Genomic DNA, 19,613 nt, shown 5'->3' with positions numbered 1-19,613 from the left:
AAATAAACTTTTTTTTAAAGTATGCGAAGCTGAAAGTAGTGACTTTTCAATGTGAAACCTCATTTAGTTTGTTAACGGTTACAATGGCACAATACAGACAAAGTCAGACAATAACATGTGACTGGGAAAAGATACGTTTGGCTTTAACTCATTTGGTTTGAGAAATGACAGGCTGGCCATAGGACAGGTGAGTTGAAATACCCCCCATTACACCAGGAGGTTACTGCATTGATGGCATAGGAGGGGTCTTAACATGATGAACACTGACAGACAGTGGGCTGCAGATTGGAATTTATACCCTGAAGTTGATGACTGGCAGGTATTAGGGTCTGTCTTCTCAAGGCTGGTCATGAATTTAATTAAATCTGCCTTTGATGCATTTCTACCTTATTTGCACTAATCAAACCAATATAACATTTTTATTATCAGAATAGTAAATTATAAAAAAGCACGAAACATGTCAGTTTAGTAGGAGTGGTATATTATGTCTTTTTTGTCATGTTTAATTTATTTTTAAAGTAATGTTAATTTGTACTGTTTATAAGATTTTAAGTCTCTCTGCATGTGCAAAACAGAGCTATTTCGATGCAAACAAACTTCTAAGAAATTGGATAGTAAAGGCATTGTGTCATCAAAAGTCTTATCGCATTATCAAATATATTTTTCTCACCCTGAAGACCCTTATTTAACTGTTAGCCACCAACCATGAAAATACACATTTCCAGAGTAACACAGCAGTGCTTGTCACAAGCTTAACCCCACTTGGTTCACAAGAACAATATGAAACTTTGATGAGCATTACAAATGACTAATAAATCCATTCTTTAGATGAACAAAAAACCTCGCCAATCTAAATGGTGTATGGTTTCATGTATAAAATTCTACATCACAATGGAAAACCCAATTTCTTTTTCCACATATGTATCATCAGACACAATATAAAACACACTATAATGCCCCGTTTGTATCTCAATCACAATCTCAATCATCAATTTGCAATACTTTACTAGACAAAGTCATCCTCAACCTTAATTATTATTTAAGTATTAGTATTAAGTATTAGTTTTGATTCTCAGATGTATGCACTGACCCCAGAAGCAATTTTTTAAAATTTACTTCCAAGTCTATCACCACTATTATTATCAGAAACAGTATTTTATTTTGAAAGCAGAGCTGGAATAATCCGGATTATTGTAACTGGGAAACTCACTGTGTGTTTTGTGAAACAAGAGGTTCAATTCATGGAACAATTGCCTTGTCTTCTTTTCAACATGAAATATTATATTCATAAAAATAAACAATCATGTAACATTTGCATTTACATCGCAGAGGTAACAAAGTATGTTTAGTGGTATTTATGGATGTTACTCCAATGCGGTCAGTGAGAAATCTAAAAATAGAAATTCAGATGGTATAGCAATGAGTTAATTTGGAATAAGTTAATTTGGCTGCAAGGATAAGAGCAAAGACACTCCTGTATATCTGTAACATTTGTAAATGCCTTGCTTGAAGTGGAAAAGGCATATAAGCCATTCATGGTTGATGATCTACATTTTTTGCTGTATAATATAGAATAATGTACTTCATTTTGCAGTGTGGATTCTGTTATTTGTCTTTGGCTATCATAAATCTTCTGAGCCATATAAACAAGGGCTGTAGCATAAAGATTATATAAAGTCAATAACAAAAGCCCCAAGTTGAATGTACTGTATTGTTAAGTTTTAAATAACAAATAGAGGATACTGTTGTAACATTGGTAGCCCAAATATAAGTGTCAAGCTCCACTGGGATTTATTTTCCCTAATTAAAGAAATGCATCTACTGCTTTGCGTGATGCTAATTGAGCATGGTAAGGTGATACTCAAAACACAATGCCTTTGCACTCCACAACTGCAGTAGATATACTGTATGGTGCAGAAACAAAACTAAAGATAACTTAATGCTATTGTCATATAGCGCTACACCAAAAAAATGACCTGCTTCAGCAGTCTGAACTTGATGAAGACCTTCTGTCTGCCAAAGGTAATTAATTAATAAAAATCTAATGAACGGATCAGGATCATTTGTAACAATGTCAAACTGATGGGGATCTCTTAGGGATTTGACAAGGCTTTTTCAATGAGGAAGCTAATCTATTGCTGTTGGTGATCTTAATTACGGCGGTGATGAATCAGTGCTTTCCATAAAATGATTTATCGTGTCAGGCAGCATGCCTCTAAGTGATATACAGCCATATCACTAGACTCTTTTTATTGTTATGAGTTTTAGAAAATTAAATATTTTAAGTACTTTGTACCATAGGCCTGAAAAACAGTAGCTATTAGTACAAGCAGCAGGATTTCTTTAAAAAATGAATACCACACAATAATATATATTATTTATACTCAAATTCAGTAGTTCATTTAGATTCCAATGAATGCTATAGACGGACAAGATATGTATTAAAGTATGTGGCATTACTTGTCTATCTGAAGATAAGCCTGCAACACTCTCACTCACTACCTTGAAGACTGAGGATGTTCTGTAGGTACCATGGGAATGATGTCACTGTTTGTAACAGGCTCTGTGCTACTGAACCCTGTTACAACAGCAGAAATGTTTAATAACTTCAGTAAGCGGAGTTTAAAGACAACCTGGTGCCAGTAAACCTACTTTAACACCTATTCGATATGAACAAAGAGAACAGATATACCATGACTCAACAAAAAGGAAGAAGAAACAAGTAATGCTTTGGAGAAAACACCCTTTAAATAGGAGTCTTTTCACTTAAAGCAATACAATAAAAATAACAGGGACCATAAGTAAAACACAAACTCGCTATAATAAACACTTTGGGAGCCCTGCCTTTTGTTCATTGAAATGACAAACAATGAAGAATACATTGCTTGGATTAAGTTAATAACATCACCTTAGGTAAAGGCATGAGCTAAATTAATGCATTACTTATCATCTATAATATCATCTAATAATAGAAGGCAAGTTTTTTATTCTTTATTTTTAGTAGTACCTTTTAATATATTGTATGCTAACATGTACAAGTGCACCACAAAATCTGTTTTGTTGCAGTAAAAACAAAGCAGCATAGGAATAGAGATTAACATAATTGTAAGTAAGGATTCAAATAATATTATAATCAAAGCACAAAAGTGATTGAAACAAAATTAATATTTATTTTAAAATCTTCCTTCTTTGTTTGAAAGGACCTTTTACAGTGTTGGCTGCTCATGTTACAGGGAACAAATTGATTCATGTGTTTAAAGTAACATAATCCATGAGTAATACTGACCAGTCACCACATAACCTAAGATTTTTATCTCAAAATGTCTGCACTTTATTTCAAATCAGTAAAACCGCACAAAGATGGGGTGCATTTTCTTTGCAAACAACACATTTCGCTTTTAGTTGTAATTTTAAAATAACAAATGAATCATTTAGACTAATGTAACTTTTGTTTCCATCTTTTCTTTTTTCATTTTGAAAGAAACAAAATGAACACACATACTATAACAAGAGCAAAACTAAAATTATTATTTTTTTATTAAGATGTGCCTTACATACAGTCTCTGTTTGTACCAGACCTGTTGTACTATGTTTCTAAACTGAGTCTTGAGAACCTGGCTCTTCTGTTAAAAGCACTGACAAAGGTGACCACTCTGGGGTACATTCTGTATGTTTGGGTACCATTTGCCTTGTAAGTTTCCGTACCTTTATATCTTTATAATAACTCTTTTAGATTTAAAAACACATTTTACAATACATTTGTATAATCCTCTCCTTCAGTTCAGTCCTTTTACATCTTAGTTTACATCTACACACTTCATGCTTGATTTGCTTAATGTTTTCTTTTTGAATTAGAAAGTCAGAAATCCTCACATGCATTTGGCGTCTTTTTATTTCTCTTTCAAAGAAGCTACAGAAGATGGTTCAATGCCTCCACTCAGAAGCAAAACCCTTTTCCTCTAATACTCATTTTAGTAAAACACATTAAAATCAAATATCTCCTGCAGCAAAACGATTCAAGCCCCTGGAACTGAAATAATTTTCTAATAAAAAATGCATGAGACAAATAAATGCACTTTATGTTCCACAAGAAAAGGCAGTTTCAACAGGCTAATGCTCAGAGAAAATTCATTTTATCAACCAGCCATTTCATTCTTTAGTGCTGCTACAGGCTCCCCCTTGTTGCTTGGCAACCATAATTCATAGTAGCTCTTAATGGATACTCTTCCAGCACTGAGAACATTAAGGTGAAAAGAATAAATGCCTAGGGTGAATCTTGAAATCTTTCATTATGCATGTAATTCTATTTTTTATTATTTATTTATCGTAATGCTATAATGTTGAAATGTTTTTGTGGCAACAATCTTGATTCTCATAATTGTGTTTGAAAAATATTTTCCAAACAATCACAAATATGGAATTTGCAAATACAATTTCAATTTATCAGGTTCAATCTGTGCTGCACACTGTAATTCAGCCTTGTATACAGACAATATGCAGCACAAAACAGCAGAGAAACAAACAATGCTATCCGTGCTAAAGAGCCAAACATTATTGCTCTGTGTTGTTAGGTTTCATGAAAGATAGATTGGGATTTTTTATTGTATACAGTGCACCGATAACCCTATACAAACCATGTGAACATACAGTTATTCTCTATCAGGAATGTAAAAATATTTTAATTTATATTCTGATTATGGACCGGCGGAAGTTACTGAATCAATGTTCCTGAATGGAATATAAAGATGAATTATACTCATATCATTATTTGTTAAAACAATAAATAGCTGAGACATCATTACGAAATGTGCCATTAAAAACAAAAAGGGCCCTACATAAACTAAACAAGACAGAAAATCTTGTAGAAAAATAAGTAGCCCACCAGTCCTATGTTACATGTTACATGTTACACCAGTCTTATGTTACATGTTACATTTAAAGACAAAAACAGCACTACATTAATAAGACAGTGGAAAACTGTAAGGAATGATGGGGAATATGCTAATTAAACTGCAATGAGAAAGAGAGATCACCATATTTATCCTGTATACTGTAAGACAGTACTTAACACATTCTCCTTTAACATGTATTAAATTGTGGAGGGTTCTGGGCACATTGCTGTTGTATTTCCTGTATACATTTCCCTACTGTACTCTGTTGAAATTAGTGGGCTCTTGTGTAACTAAATGCTCTGTACCTCTAACACTCCAGTTGGATTCAGGTCGGTGAGTACAACAGCCAGTCCCAATACAGTACTTGGCTGTGTACTTTGGACCTCTGTTGTGCTGCAATGTGACCAGGAGGTATAATTTGTATAATTTTTGCCTGCTTTTATTTGGTGCTTAGGATGTTCAATCATCCTCTAAACAGGACTGGATCACACTGCTATACAGACCAAGGTGGATGGAAAGGGAATGGGCCTTTTCTTATTATAAAGTACATTCATTCTTTTGTCTCTTGTGAACTTTGGATTCATTAAGTGATGATGTTCACTTTTAATTTCACAAACTATTTCTATAACTATGTCCTTCCCTGTGTAACTTCAAGGGTCTGATTATAAAAATGTTTATACCACATTTCTTATTTTGCATCAATTATGCAGGAAAGTTCTTTTTTTTTTCTTTGCCTAATACTGACTCATAAATTTTAAATAGCATGTGTTTTTATTGGAAATCAAATGAAATTTATTTAAAAAAAGCAAATGATCACTTTCCCATGTTAAGTTTCTGTTTGAGTAGAATTTTTTTTGTGTTTTTCTTTCGGGGTCTCATAAATTACACTGTGGCAAACAGATTAGTCATGTTGTATGATATAAAAACCATAATTGTGCTCTTTCAAGTAAAACAAAACCCTGACTCTATAAGTTTCGTTTCTTCGGCATTAAAAATTCCATTACCCTCAGGAAACCTAAACCATTCAGATTTAAATTGTTCCGTTACATAACATGTTCCTCTGCTGGTCAGTTGAAAGTTGAAAGACCAGATTAACATGGATATTCTTTAGGCCAGTATTATGTGTCAAAAGGGTATTTTTTTAATTATTCTTTTTTATCTATTGTTAAAGAAAGTAGTTGCTAATTGTGAAAACTAATTAACCCTAATGTTAAGTACAACTACTGCTCCATACTCCCAGCCCCAAAACACAACAACACGTATCAATAACATATACTTTAACACCCAAATTATATCAAAAATTCTAATGACCAGCAAATATCAAATTGCATGCCGAATACTTACAAGGCAGGCAAGAAGTCTCTAGCAAAGAAAAGAAGCTATCAAGAAATGGATTGGTAATTTGAGTTGTTGAGGTTTTCTTGGTATATGGGAAAGTATAGATATTTTTTAATGTGATAAGCCTAACACTTTATGATGACATACAGTACCTGTGCCTTAATCAACTTTACAATGGCTACTTGTTCCTGTATATTTAATATATATTCTAATACTGATGCTGCAACAACAAATATGCAGTCATTCGACACACTTAAGTGGATCTGAAACTTGGGAGTTTTATATATCAGCACACTTTCCAAGGGCTGCCCATTTCCTTCAACCTTTTGCACACTGGCGGCTTTGTGCACAAGAAACAAATGTTTAAATATTCTGGTATCAATGGAAACAGTCATTCGAGTCATGGCACAGCAAGTGGTGTGAGAGACCAGACCAGACCTGAAAGGCATGGGGCACTGTGTGCATGGAGAAAACCCTCTTTTTCTAATTTTATCAAATGAAAAATGAAATCCACACCAAGATTAGAACTTGACCTCAAAAATATAATGTCCAGTTGCTACAGTGAAACTCTTATTCAATTCCCTCTGTCCATAAAAAGAGAATTACAAAGAAGTTACAGTACTAATATGTTACTCTGATAAAACTGATTGAATAAAAAAGAAAATTGTTAAGATGGAGTATCTTAAAGATGGAGTATAATATATAAATAATATGTAGGCATTCATATAAGTGAATACAGTCTAAAAGAATGAGTTACTGGCATACAGAGGTAAAAATAGAGATTCCCTTTAGCTATCTATCACTGTAAACTATTTTTATTATTGTGTATTTGTTAAGCAGATTCCCTATGATAAGTGAATGACATTATTGAAAATGTACATTAAATGCTAAGATAAAGATCAATCATGAAATTAAATGGAACTGGGGTCAGCACAGGCTGTAAATGCCACATAAAAATGAAAACAGAAAGACAGTGTAGATAAAGGTGCAGCAAATGTAAATACTTCGCAGGTATGTATTGTAGCTCATGTTTACAGTGAATAACTGCAAGTTATATTACCAGATTTATAAACATTAGTGCCAAACAGTGTAAGCCTTATTGAAGGATGCAGTTGATCCAGAGCTGAGTGGTCATGTGTAAACTGTCAGGTGTAAATGGATGACTCTTGTGCAAATTCCAAACTCTGGTTAGGGAGTGCACCGTTTTGTGGGTATCTTGCTCCACAGTTTAGGAATGGATGTCTGGAAAAGAGACAGTTAAGAAGGGTGGATAGAAAGTCTTTTTGAGCAAGAGTGGCAGCAAAGACGCGAAGGGAGGTACAGTACAGTAGGCTGACATGAAAGATTGAAAAGTTGTGGAAACCACAGTCGGTGAGGACTCAGGCTGTGAATCAGAGATGGGAGACTATAAAACACTAGTAGAGTTTCTCTGGACAGTAAAAGAAAAAGACCTTAAAACAGGTGGAAAGTAGATTCTTATCGTTTCCATCAGTGCTAATTTACCACATACCTACTTGAAAGAAATGCTCTTGTCAACGTTTACTTAAGTGCAACAATTCACACAGAACTATTTACAGAACCTGATGCACACTGGGAAAACTGATTACAACTTTAAGTTCCCCACCAGTAAAGTCGCTCAAGATGCAATTATTTTAATAAAACCTGATTTGGTTAAAAAAAAACTGTTTTTCGCCACTTTCTATGCATGATTTTTTCCCCACACATGCAGAAATCTTTTAAAATTCTCCAGTTCCCTTTCCTTCTGTTTTGCATGAAAACAATCTGAAATAACCAACGGATTCTGATAAAATGATGAGGAACAAATGAATGGTTTATCCCCTGACAACATCCAAAATCAGACATCTGAAATTAAAACGAGAGTATTTTTTCCTTCTTTAAAAGGGAATACCCCTCAAAACCTCAAAAGGCAAATGACACATTCATGAGTTTGCTGTCATTTCTTCTCTTTCATGATCTAACCATAACAAAACTCGAATCCATTGTATATTACTTGGTTATATATAACAACCAAAATAAGTGATGTATTCCAATTTGTATTATTCTTAATGAAGGATGTGACAAAAAGAAGGTGGGGATGCCTGCAATTTGCATTAAATCTGGACATGTTTTTCCTCAATGCTATTGGTTTGATACAAAAAACCCCACCTCAAAACTATCACTTTGCAATTCACTTCCTCCAGACATGGACTGGAAGTGTATTCTATCAAAAACACACAGTACACCTACATAGACAAGCTGTATTCACATGGGACAGGACATAGGAAGACAGATTACAGCAGTTTGTAGAATAATGGGCTGTAGGTACAACTGAGTTCTTTTTATGCTTTCATCTTATACTCTTTAAAATATTGATGTGTCACTAGAAAACACAGAAAACCCCAGTTCCATCCCTACCATAATCCAAAATAGGATTATAAAAAACAGCAAACTCTTTTTCATTAAATTTTATAAAACTGAATTTTGGTAGATATTCACATTAAAAAAAAAACAAACTTTTATAACAGGTACTTTTTAGTTGCTTATGAATCTTTATAAAAAAAAGATTAGGTATTCAACTTAAATTTCAAAATAACCTTCTGGATTTTTAACAGTACCCTTCACAATAACAACATTTCAATACATTTCATTGGGATAATAAGATAAGATAAAATATATGTGTGAAAGAAGGACATCAAACTATATAACTATCTAAAATAGCCATTCCGTTCAGATGGTGAGCTGCAGTCTTGTCAAGTAAATAATTTGCGTTTCTAGGATTATTACATTGGAAGACATGCTCAGCATTGTTATATCTTTTTCTTTCACTTGCTGCCAACTGGATTTTTTAAGAAATTACTCCTGCAATAAACCTCCAAGCACACCTCATCCAAACAGATGAACTCTGATGTTGGTGGATTCTTCCAAAATGACAGTGTCTGTGCTAAATTTTAAACACTTGAACACAGCTAGCATATAGATTAAGAATTAAAGAAATAAAGTAACTGTATGTAAACCTCCTTATAGGATAACGCAGAAAACTGACAGTTCTGTCAAATTAATACATCACAAAAATAATTTTGAGTAAATAAGAGTCTGCATTTTATAGCCTTTTATATTTTATAGCCTTCACTAATTCTCAGGCCTATGATCTGTTGACACTTAAACACTTAATTTGTGCCAAATAACCAAATTATAACTGTATAAAGCATCTATAACAGAATGTGGTCACCAGATTTTAAAAGTATTAACTCTTCAAATATAACTTTAACTCAGAATTTATTAAACACAATAAACTTAGCGAGTGGTTAGTTAACATTTTCAATGGATTAATTAATTTAGGACAGAGGATGAGAGTACTTTGTACGATGCCATTAACAGTAAGAAGCACTCACAGCTTGTGTCTTAAAGCAATTCATTAGAAATGTTAATTACCACTTGCAAGAATTAAAAAAAAAATGGGTTTCAGTTCTAACCATTATCTCATAGCTGTTTATTCCTGGTAAGGGCTATAGGCAACCTGAAATCAAGTGTAGGGCTGAACCACAGCCTACACAGGACACCAGCTCACTGCAGGGCACGCTCACAGCCAAAAGCACATGTGGACAATTTAGACACTTAGCAGAGTTATCAATATGGTCAAGCTTATTAAAAAACAGCTCAATAAATTAATGTCTCTGTTGGATGTTAACGGTACCAATACTCAGAAGCAGAGTATCAAATTGCAGGTGTACATTTATTAATGCAATATGAAGCAAATATAAAAAATATCAAATAAAAATGTGAACTGAACAAAATAAAAACTATTAACAAAAATGAAATATAGAATTTGCTTGGAATTGTATTAGGGTCCCATGTTTTATAATGCAAACTAATGTGTATAACGTTATTTAGGGTTTTGTGATGGCTTGTCACAATCATGTCTGATACTTCTGCAGTAACTTTTAAATCCTAAACTGTCTTTAATTTTAAAAAATGGATCATGAAGTCTCCTTATTACAGAATGTAAACCCAAGTACTTAAATGACTAACTACAATCACAATGCGGAAAATACTATATTGCCAATTAGGAAGCTGTATTTTTGAATTCACATCAGATACTTATGTGTATACATGCATTTGTACTTTTGGAAATGTGGTAAACATATAACATCATAAAAGAGGTTCTGCTCTTCAACCTCTTAAAGGCATATATTTGCAGAACAAAAACTATCTAATTATTGTGTGTGTGTGGCTACTTGCACAAAGGAAATTATATACTCTTTCAGCATATCGACAATAAACAACAGTGCAATAGAAAGCATTCATTCAGCCTATCAGAGAAGTCATATAACTATACTCTAAAAGAATATGGCAAATGTTTGGATGACAAGTGGTTCCTGAAAAGATATAATGCCATATTGACTTGAATAGGATGATCAAAACATGACATTTTATATAACTGTACAAATGTGCACATTTCACTGGTAGGACATCATTTTAGATGAGCTGTGTTTCTCTTGGTGACAAAATGAACTGTCATCTAATGGCAGTCTCTGCTACATCAAGTCAGCACCGTGGAATAGAGGTATGTCATACTGTATTTGTAACAAAATTAAGTTTCTTGCACATATTTTTCCAGTAATTTTCTTTAAAAAGTCATTGGCTTCTTATGATTTGTCCTGGTTCAAAATGGTTCTCATTTTAAAATACTTATAATAATACCAACTATTCAACAATAAAAACTAATTTGGTGATCACAACTTCATGAAATGATTCCATTATATTAAAAGGAATGGTGGAGCACGTGCAAAGGTATCACATGTTACAATACTGTACAGTTCACAGCTTTTAACCACCAAACATATGTGGCTAGCCAAAATCATGGAAACTACAATGAAAAATATTACCTTGAGCAAGGTAACCAATTTTCCTTTTCTCTAACTAGACTGGAGCTGGTTATATTCACACCAGACGCTCGATCCTAACACATTAAACATCATTTTGTCATTTTGATTCTGTGATGGGGACTTACCATAGACAGGGAGTTGGACAGCAGGGCTCCATCTTGGCTCAGCATGTTGGACACAGTGATGGCTGGAAGGTCCATGTTCTGGGGATGGAATGGAAGCAGTCCGTTTTGGGAAACTGAGGTGCAAAGAGAAGGATACCCTCCGGATTCTGGCTCATGTGGCATGTGGACGAGTGTGTGATCGGGCAGTGTAGGAGGTGTGATGGGAGGAATGTTGAAGTCTTCGTCACCAAGGCTGGGCACAGGGTAAGACTAATTAGAGAAATGGAACAAAAAGATAGGAAAACAGAATTCAGCAACTGCAGCCTCACTGTTTAATAACAACAATTATTTCACAGTTGTGATCTATATCTTTATAGATTCATAGATATAATATATAACTGAATAATAAACAAATCAAATATGAAAGAAAAACTTTCTTGAACCTTTACAAATAGTATTTTTCCTGTTTTTTTTATTATTGGCACATTATTGGCACATATGTTCAGAAATGCGTAATAGTCAATAAAGAACATTTCCTTACAAAATACCACTTCATGATGCCCAATTGACACGCTGTTCATTAAACATTAACTTTGAAAGTTCTGTTGTGATCCAAACCCTGCAGATGTATATGATACAAAAATTAATTAGTTTTTTTTCCCACCGCCTACATAACAGTTTTTGCTCATACAAGAAGCAAGCCATTCTGTAACACAGCCAGTTAAAGCAATTAACGAAAGAATTTAATCCAAAATTCAAGCCCAACTGTTTCCTTAAAAGGTCACAATCATGTTTTTAATGAAGCTCAGATTTATTCCCTTTGTAACAGCCAACTCATCTTATTATTAATTTGTATCTATGGTTGTGTTTTGTCACAGATGTCTGATTTAGTTTGGGACAGCATACTTTGCATCCAGCATAAGTTCTTTACATTGAGTCAGAAAAAAGAATATCTCACTGACAAACTGTCTTAAAAGGCCTAACACACTTACTATTTACTATGTATTAAATTGGTTGACAATAGTATCTTACAGTATATTTTTACTTCTGTATTCTTTACACCCATGACCTTCAGTCACTTAATAGAAATCCAGGGCTGCAACTGAAGCTTGAACACTCTTTAGAATGAGATTGTTCAGAAAAGTAATGGTTCACTAAAAGATAATACTTTTCTGAGATTAGGCTGAGTGGCATTGATTACTGCTATTGAAAGTGTTAAGACCATGAAAATCTGTTCAAGCACTTCCCAGCAGTGAGCAATACTTCACAGCACCTGCTCTAAAACAGCAAAAGGTTGCAGTAATGGACAATAAAAAAGTGATTTTTCTATGAAAATGTGCATCAGCACTGTATTAATACTGCTTTGGGGTTTTATTTAACTTCAGACATACCCAGCCATACCTCCTTTTAAAAGCCACAGTGTAATTTACTAAGCAATTTGAAGGAATGTCATCATGTTCCAAAATGTTAAAATGTTTCCACACAAACGATGGTTTTTGCCATGCATGCTTGATTTTGTAGAAGCCGAAAAAGGTGAGAAAAGGCTCTGCCACAAATAAGATATGTTGAACATTAATAAAAGTTTGAGGCATTTCAACGTTTAAATATTAGACGTTTGTCAAAGTCATTAAGAAATAGTGCGGTGTGTAAGTTCATCTGCTCTAAAAAAACGGCCAGGGATGATGTACACGTTTTAAAATAAATTTAAAAGAAAATTAACAAAATTTAAACTCTGAAGAAAATGTTTAAAGCAAGTGGCTTCGTTAACAAACCTAACATAACAGCATAGCAGAGTCACGAGAGTCAAAATGAAACTATTGCCAGCGCACCTGTTTATTGCCAGTTTATTTTATGTGAATTAAATACATGGTCTAACATTAACCCCAAGGATTTGCAAACCACTCATTCTGCTACTTTTTCAAACAACAGTCCTCACGGCAGGCTGCTCCTGTAATCTTGTCTTCCCGAAAGACTTTTGAAACCTAAAGGTATAGCGTGTATAAAATAAAGCCTTTCTTATTTGTTCTGAGAATCAGCCACCTGAATGTAAAAGCTGAAGCTGGTAACAGAGCTTTTGTAGATCACACTGCGGGAAAGTAAAAACAAAATAAAAGGCATCCATTTGCACATTGTTAAATTATGAATAGTAACTTTAGGCTCAGGTGTTATCACAGCACAGAATGTATTGAAAATGAATCTTCACAGGGTAACTGGCATGAAATTTGTTTTGTTTGTGCATGTGTGAGTAAATAGGGGCATTTATAGAGTGCTTATTTTTCATTACACTTAAAGACATGATTTCCTCAAATGCCAAGGAGGTAGATACTGAACCTATTACCTTACAACCACAAACACCCCTTAGTTTACACTAGTTATCATACTCGTTGAAAGGAATTAATCTGAATAATTGAAAAAAAAAAACATACCGGGGAATTCACAACGATCACTCGCTTGCTGTTAGCTGTTGCAGGGCTGCTACCAAAATTCAGTCCAAACCCCCGGTATTTATACCATCTTGACCCAAAAATTGTGTGTACAGTTCCAGCACTTGTTATACTTGAAATCCTTCACTATTTCGTACCCCAGCTATTCACACAATACACCATGCCACACAAGAAACCTCAGAACCAGCCCATAAGAGCAAAACCCTCATCTCATAACCTGCATCCAAACGTTACAGTGGGGTTTAAGACTATCTACATAAGCCTGATTTGATATAAAATAAAACAAATCACTAACAGAGATAATCAGAATGTGTTTGCCCTAGTATGATACACTAGGGTACAACAGTATGATACAACAGGTACAAAGTTGCAACTTTGTCTTGTTTTTTACACTTGTTTTACAATCGAGAGACTTTCTGTAAGTAAGAATTCCATTGTGCCAGTACCGGTTACATATGGCAATAAAGTTCAAGTTCAAGTTCAAGTTAGGGATGGGTAACCTCCTGACACAATATAGTTATTTCAAGCATAATGCAATCCTCCCGCGACATCTTTCAAGACGCCCAAGGAGTCTTGCTGAGATGTTATTGTCTTTTGAATATTACAAGGATAATGGAACTGTAGAAACAACGCATGTCACAAATATGAAAGGGACACTTGACTTTGCTGCCGATTATGAAAAATGGCCCTGAAGACTAGAACCTATAAATATAATAATAATAATTGCTTACACACACACTTTTCTAGACACTCCACTCAAAGCGCTTCACAGGTAATGGGGACTCCCCTCCACCACCACCAATGTGCAGGATCCACCTGGATGATGCGACGGCAGCCATAGTGCACCAGAACGCTCACCACACATCAGATATCAGTGGGGAGGAGAGCAGAGTAATGTAGCCAATTCATAGAGGGGGATCATTAGGAGGCCATGATTGGTAAGGGCCAATGGGAAGTTTAGGGGTTACACCCCTACTCTTTTCGAGACATTTCGAGATTTTTAATGACCACAGAGAGTCAGGACCTCGGTTTTACATCTCATCCAAAGGACGGCGCCTGTTTACAGTATAGTGTCCCCATCACTATACTGGGGCATTAGGACCCACATAGACCGCAGGGTGAGCACCCCCTGCTGGCCCCACTAACACCTCTTCCAGCAGCAACCTTAGTTTTTCCCAGGAGGTCGCCCATCCAGGTACTGACCAGGCTCACACCTGCTTAGCTTCAGTGGGTTGCCAGTTGTGAGTTGCAGGGTGATATGGCTGCTGGTTAAATACGGTACTAAACTAAAACTGAAAACACAGTAAATAGTTTAACAAACATGTCTTTTTTTGTTTGTGGTGCTCTAACATATAATTTCAATATTGCAAACCCACAAATAACAAATAATAAAAATAAGTAAAAATGCCTGTTCATTTCCTACAAAATACATATATGCAGTTGCCAAATAAAAATGTAATAATATGCTAATTTAAACAGGTGCCATTCAAAACATATATGCAACATATGTTAAAATGCAGTTTCACTACATATGGCTGTATACGTGTGTCTGTTTCCTGACATTTCTCCTATAAAAAGATGCCTGCTACTGCACCACACCCCAGGCAGTGTCACAACACTTTCTTGGTTACCATTATTGTTTCCAATACTGTATCTATGCTGTACTACAATATTTGCGACAGAAATATTGATTACCAAATGAACTCAAACATGATTTTAAATTAATGAGCCCCGAGTAAAACCAGACAAGCTCAGTGCTACTACCAAAGAAGTCTTCAGACTATACACCATACAGTAATTATTACAGATCTATTTGTTGAACATAGTTTTACTTAATTTTGCCAGAAATGATAGCAATTATCATCCTTGGAATCCCTAACTAGTTATTGGCCTTCCATTCACAGTACCACTGTCTCTCTGGTGTATTCTCCTGAGACCTGTCAACTTCTAGTTCTAAACCTGGATTAGAACTAGAGGTTTGTGTGTTTGTCTATACACAAACTATTTATTTCCTCTCCTTTTTAGATATATGATTCATTTTCAAGTGTACTAAATTTAAGGCAAACATGCACCTGTTGTTTTTTTTTATTTCTTTCAAAGTAACCACTCCCAGAAATGGGTTGTGATATGAATATGACCTAATAAAACAAATTGGAGGCACTAAGCTACGGAAGATATATATATATTTTTTTTTCTCATTCAGGTCAATAGGCATACTGTGAGCTTTGAAAAAGAATACAGTAGGTGCAAGCCATACATCATCCATTAAAAACAAAGTAATCAATTCTAATATTATTAAACTAATGTGAGCAGTACATTTTTAAAACATGTTTTAGCTATTTTAAAACACTCTAATGATATGCACATCTCATTTCAATGCACTTAGCTGCAGCTAATTCAGTACACTATCACAAATTATATTTCTTGTTTCTTTGGTCTGTAACCCATCGTGCTTCATTAGATTCTAAATATAACACTGAAGGCCAAATGAAAATATAATTTACTCAGAAGAAATAATAATTTGGCTTTAGATCCCCTATTAATGATAAAAAGTAGCAGAATTGACATATGTCCATTTTTAACTTTCCACATTACACAAGGTTCAAGACATAGTAAAAAGGAGAAAAGGTTAATTAAATGTTTACTTTCAAATTAGAATCTTTTTTTTCCTACTAACCTTTAAAGTACCGGCACATAGTGCACAAAGTAATAAAAGTAATTAAAACAAAGACAATATTCTAAAACCAATCTCAGATCTTGAAAATCCCATTAACTTCACTGGTAATGTTTAACACAGTGAGTTAAGGTAAGGAAAGGTGACCTAGAGCAGAGTGACTCATAAGCATTTATCACCTGAAAGAGACAATTTTGTCACCTGCAGTGAAATTTATGTGATAAGATTTCATTGTTTAACAGGCTACAAAATTCATTGCTCTATTTGTCTTCTTTGAAGTACAATAAAGAGCGGTGATTTCTGGTGGCTAAATTCTAAACTGTAGTTTTTAGCTCAAGTCATATTGCTCATTTGGATTATTATTACCTGGCTTGCCAAGTAACTTCAAGAGCCTATTTTCACACCCTGATTTTTAAAACCTTTTTCAGTGATCCAGAAATCAAGGGAACCCTAACACTCAAGTAACATGAATGCTCATTTAACATTTTTATCCCAGAAGACCAAAGACCGCCTTTGTAGCCCAAGTTAAATCAAACCATCCATGTTTAAATCAACAAACCTAGATGATAGTGTTTTTTATCCTTGACAGAATTTTCTCCCCTATCCTTTCTCTTCACAGGGAAAGTCCTATAGTCTAGTGGGCAGGTGGATCCACAGTTTTGATTTGATCCAGGCCTACTGTAAATCCCACTTTGAAAAACAAAGAGCTCTGAAATACTGCTCTTCTCGGGTTACATTTTCTGTTGATGAAATCCTCAAGTAAAGATAAAATGGGGTATGGGCAGTCCAAATTAATTAACATTAGCAGTGATGGACAGGAACAACATTTAATCACATAAAAAGCATCTAATTAGATATATGCTTATTTATTAATCCATTCATCATCAGAAAAGCCACGTCGTCCTGGTAAGGGCTGTGGAAGCCAGCAGCCAGGTGACACAGAACACTCTCAGGGCTATAGTCTAGTCAGGACAGTAGTCCATCGCAGGGTACACACACTCAAACAAACAGAGACAAATTTAAATGAACCTAGCTGGAAATTCTTTGAAATCTGGGAGGCAAGTGGCCAACCCGGTAAAAACAATATGCAAAGAAACAAAAGCTCCAGTTCGTCAAAAGAACGCTTTTTTCATCCCCTACAGGTATGAGACAGCAGCACTAACTACAACTCCATCTATGATATCCAAGCTTTATTAATTTAATAGTTCATTTTGCCTAACAGGACATGACTGTCCAATATGCCTGTCCCTTGAAAAGAAAAATAATCAATGAATATGTTATAACCTATTCTTTTACAAATCTGTTTCACACTCAAGGCAAACATTTCCTTTTAAGTATTGCTCTTATTTAATCTTCTTTATTAACATCTTTCATTTAGGTGTTTATAGAGCTTTGAAAAATAAAAAGCCCAGCACATTATGGGTAAAGTGAACAAAAAAATTTGATAAAAATGTATTAAGACACCTGACCGCAAACAGCTTCCAATTATCTCAGAAACAACAGCTGCTGTTTCTCACCTAGGACTTGACTTTACCTACGTGCATATGCATATATACATATTTTTTTTAACAGGGCAGATGTACTTTTCCATTTGTTTTTGTTGCGGCAATTGTACATGGTGATTACGCTGTCTTTATGAACATAGACCTTTAAGATTTGACAAATCTATTTTCATTTTGGCTGCTCATATTTTTCTGCTGTTCATTTTCCAACTCTAATGTGCAGTTACTCTAGCCTTTAATATCTTGCTGCTCTGTGTATGGTTTTGTGGAAGATTTATTTCAAAGAAAACCAATTAAAAGGAAAATAAATGTAAACAACAGTAACCTGCACACTAAAATGAAGCAGCTTTTTAATTTTGAGTAATGAAGATGTCAGGCTAAATGCTAGAGTAGTTTAACTTAATTAGGTGGCCTATTTTTCCAGGCAGCTTTTCATTTCCCATTGCAGCTCAGCTTGTATGGAAGGCAACAAGAGCAATTTTGTCTGTAATGAATACCTCAGGGACTCTACACAGTAATCATTTGAATGTTACATTCTAATCTGGTTTCTGTAACTAGTTTGGACTTGTTGAGCTGCCAGCCTTTGTTAAGAGTAACTAGATAAATCAAATTCTGTGGGCTATGACATGTATTTGGTCAAAGATCATTAAGGTCAAACTGAATTTTTGAAATCTCTCCCTTGGTGCTGTGATAAGGGACATCAGTTTTTGTCTTCAAAGTTTAAGAGTATGCGATTTCATGTCACAATCGCCAACTCTTTACGTGTTTATGAGACTAATTCAAGCCAACTGCAGCAAGAATGTGAGTCATGTCAGCAAATGTAGTGAAATTTACAGAATTAAAGACCAGTAGGTGGCATCTTAAACAGCAGGTGTATCCTTGATAGATGAAAAAAAACAACAACATTTGCTGTCTTCACTTTCATCTGTCCTGGAATACAGAAACCTGCCCAGATCAAGAAATACTCTAACATTATGTCATAGTTTTGCCTATAAGAAAACAAAAATAATGAAACAAAACCATGCCATTATGGTCTTCTATAGGCATTAGTTAATAAAAGTTCAACACATACAGTTATGTATCCCTGCTTTCAAAGTGCAGCATAAAAAAATGGAGATACATTGAAAATATTTGATATAACTGGCTGGGTTGACATTTGCAGTCAATTGATCGGGAAATGCTCTCTTGTTTTGCCTTGCACTTTAAATTAATGCACTGATGCCATGATCCTGGTGTATGTGCTGATGATATCTTTCCCTCAGTGTTCCACGCTGACTTCACATCAGATACTGTTGCTCTTGAAACTTCACCAAGTGAAGTGTCTTTGTCACTAAAGCCCCTGCCAAACATTGCCCAACAGTCACTCCTCTTTTCTAGTCACTGAGGTACCCTCCTGCAGCCTCAAAATATATCCAGCACTTGCTTTCAACATACTCGATATCCCACATTTGTTCAGATGTTTCCATTTTCTTACCTTTGAAAATCCTAAGGTCATTGTCTAATTATTTTCTAAGCCTTAGATTCTCTGCTAAAGTAATTAGATCGTGCTTGCTCCTATGTGAGTGTTTTCCAGACTATGAAAATACTACAAAGAAATATTAAAACAAATCTTTTGAGAAAACTACTCTAAATGCTCACAGAATACTCTGAATACAGAACTTACAGATATACAGATTTATATAATAAATAGTGCTATTAATATTTTTTGGTTTCTATCCTCAGTATTCAAAATAATCTATTTGTACATATTATTTCCAAAAAAGCAACAGTCTC

The 19,613-nt window shown here is 34.6% G+C and overlaps 1 protein-coding gene across 7 annotated transcripts in view; it reads right to left on the bottom strand.

Annotated features, from left to right (window-relative positions):
- Window positions 1–19,613, bottom strand: part of tox (thymocyte selection-associated high mobility group box) — a 111,523-nt gene that overhangs the window by 24,934 nt on the left and 66,976 nt on the right. For all 7 annotated transcript variants that reach the window (XM_088642376.1, XM_088642374.1, XM_088642375.1 and 4 more), the window contains one exon: window positions 11,242–11,490. In XM_088642376.1, the coding sequence (XP_088498502.1) occupies window positions 11,242–11,490 (249 nt within the window). The remainder of the gene's footprint in view (window positions 1–11,241; window positions 11,491–19,613) is intronic.

This window comes from Lepisosteus platostomus, chromosome 8, assembly GCF_059453375.1.
Source record: "Lepisosteus platostomus isolate fLepPlt1 chromosome 8, fLepPlt1.hap1, whole genome shotgun sequence".
NCBI classification, from domain to species: domain Eukaryota; kingdom Metazoa; phylum Chordata; class Actinopteri; order Semionotiformes; family Lepisosteidae; genus Lepisosteus; species Lepisosteus platostomus.
Note: the sequence above shows the minus strand (reverse complement) of the source record. Positions and strands in the feature narration are given on the sequence as shown.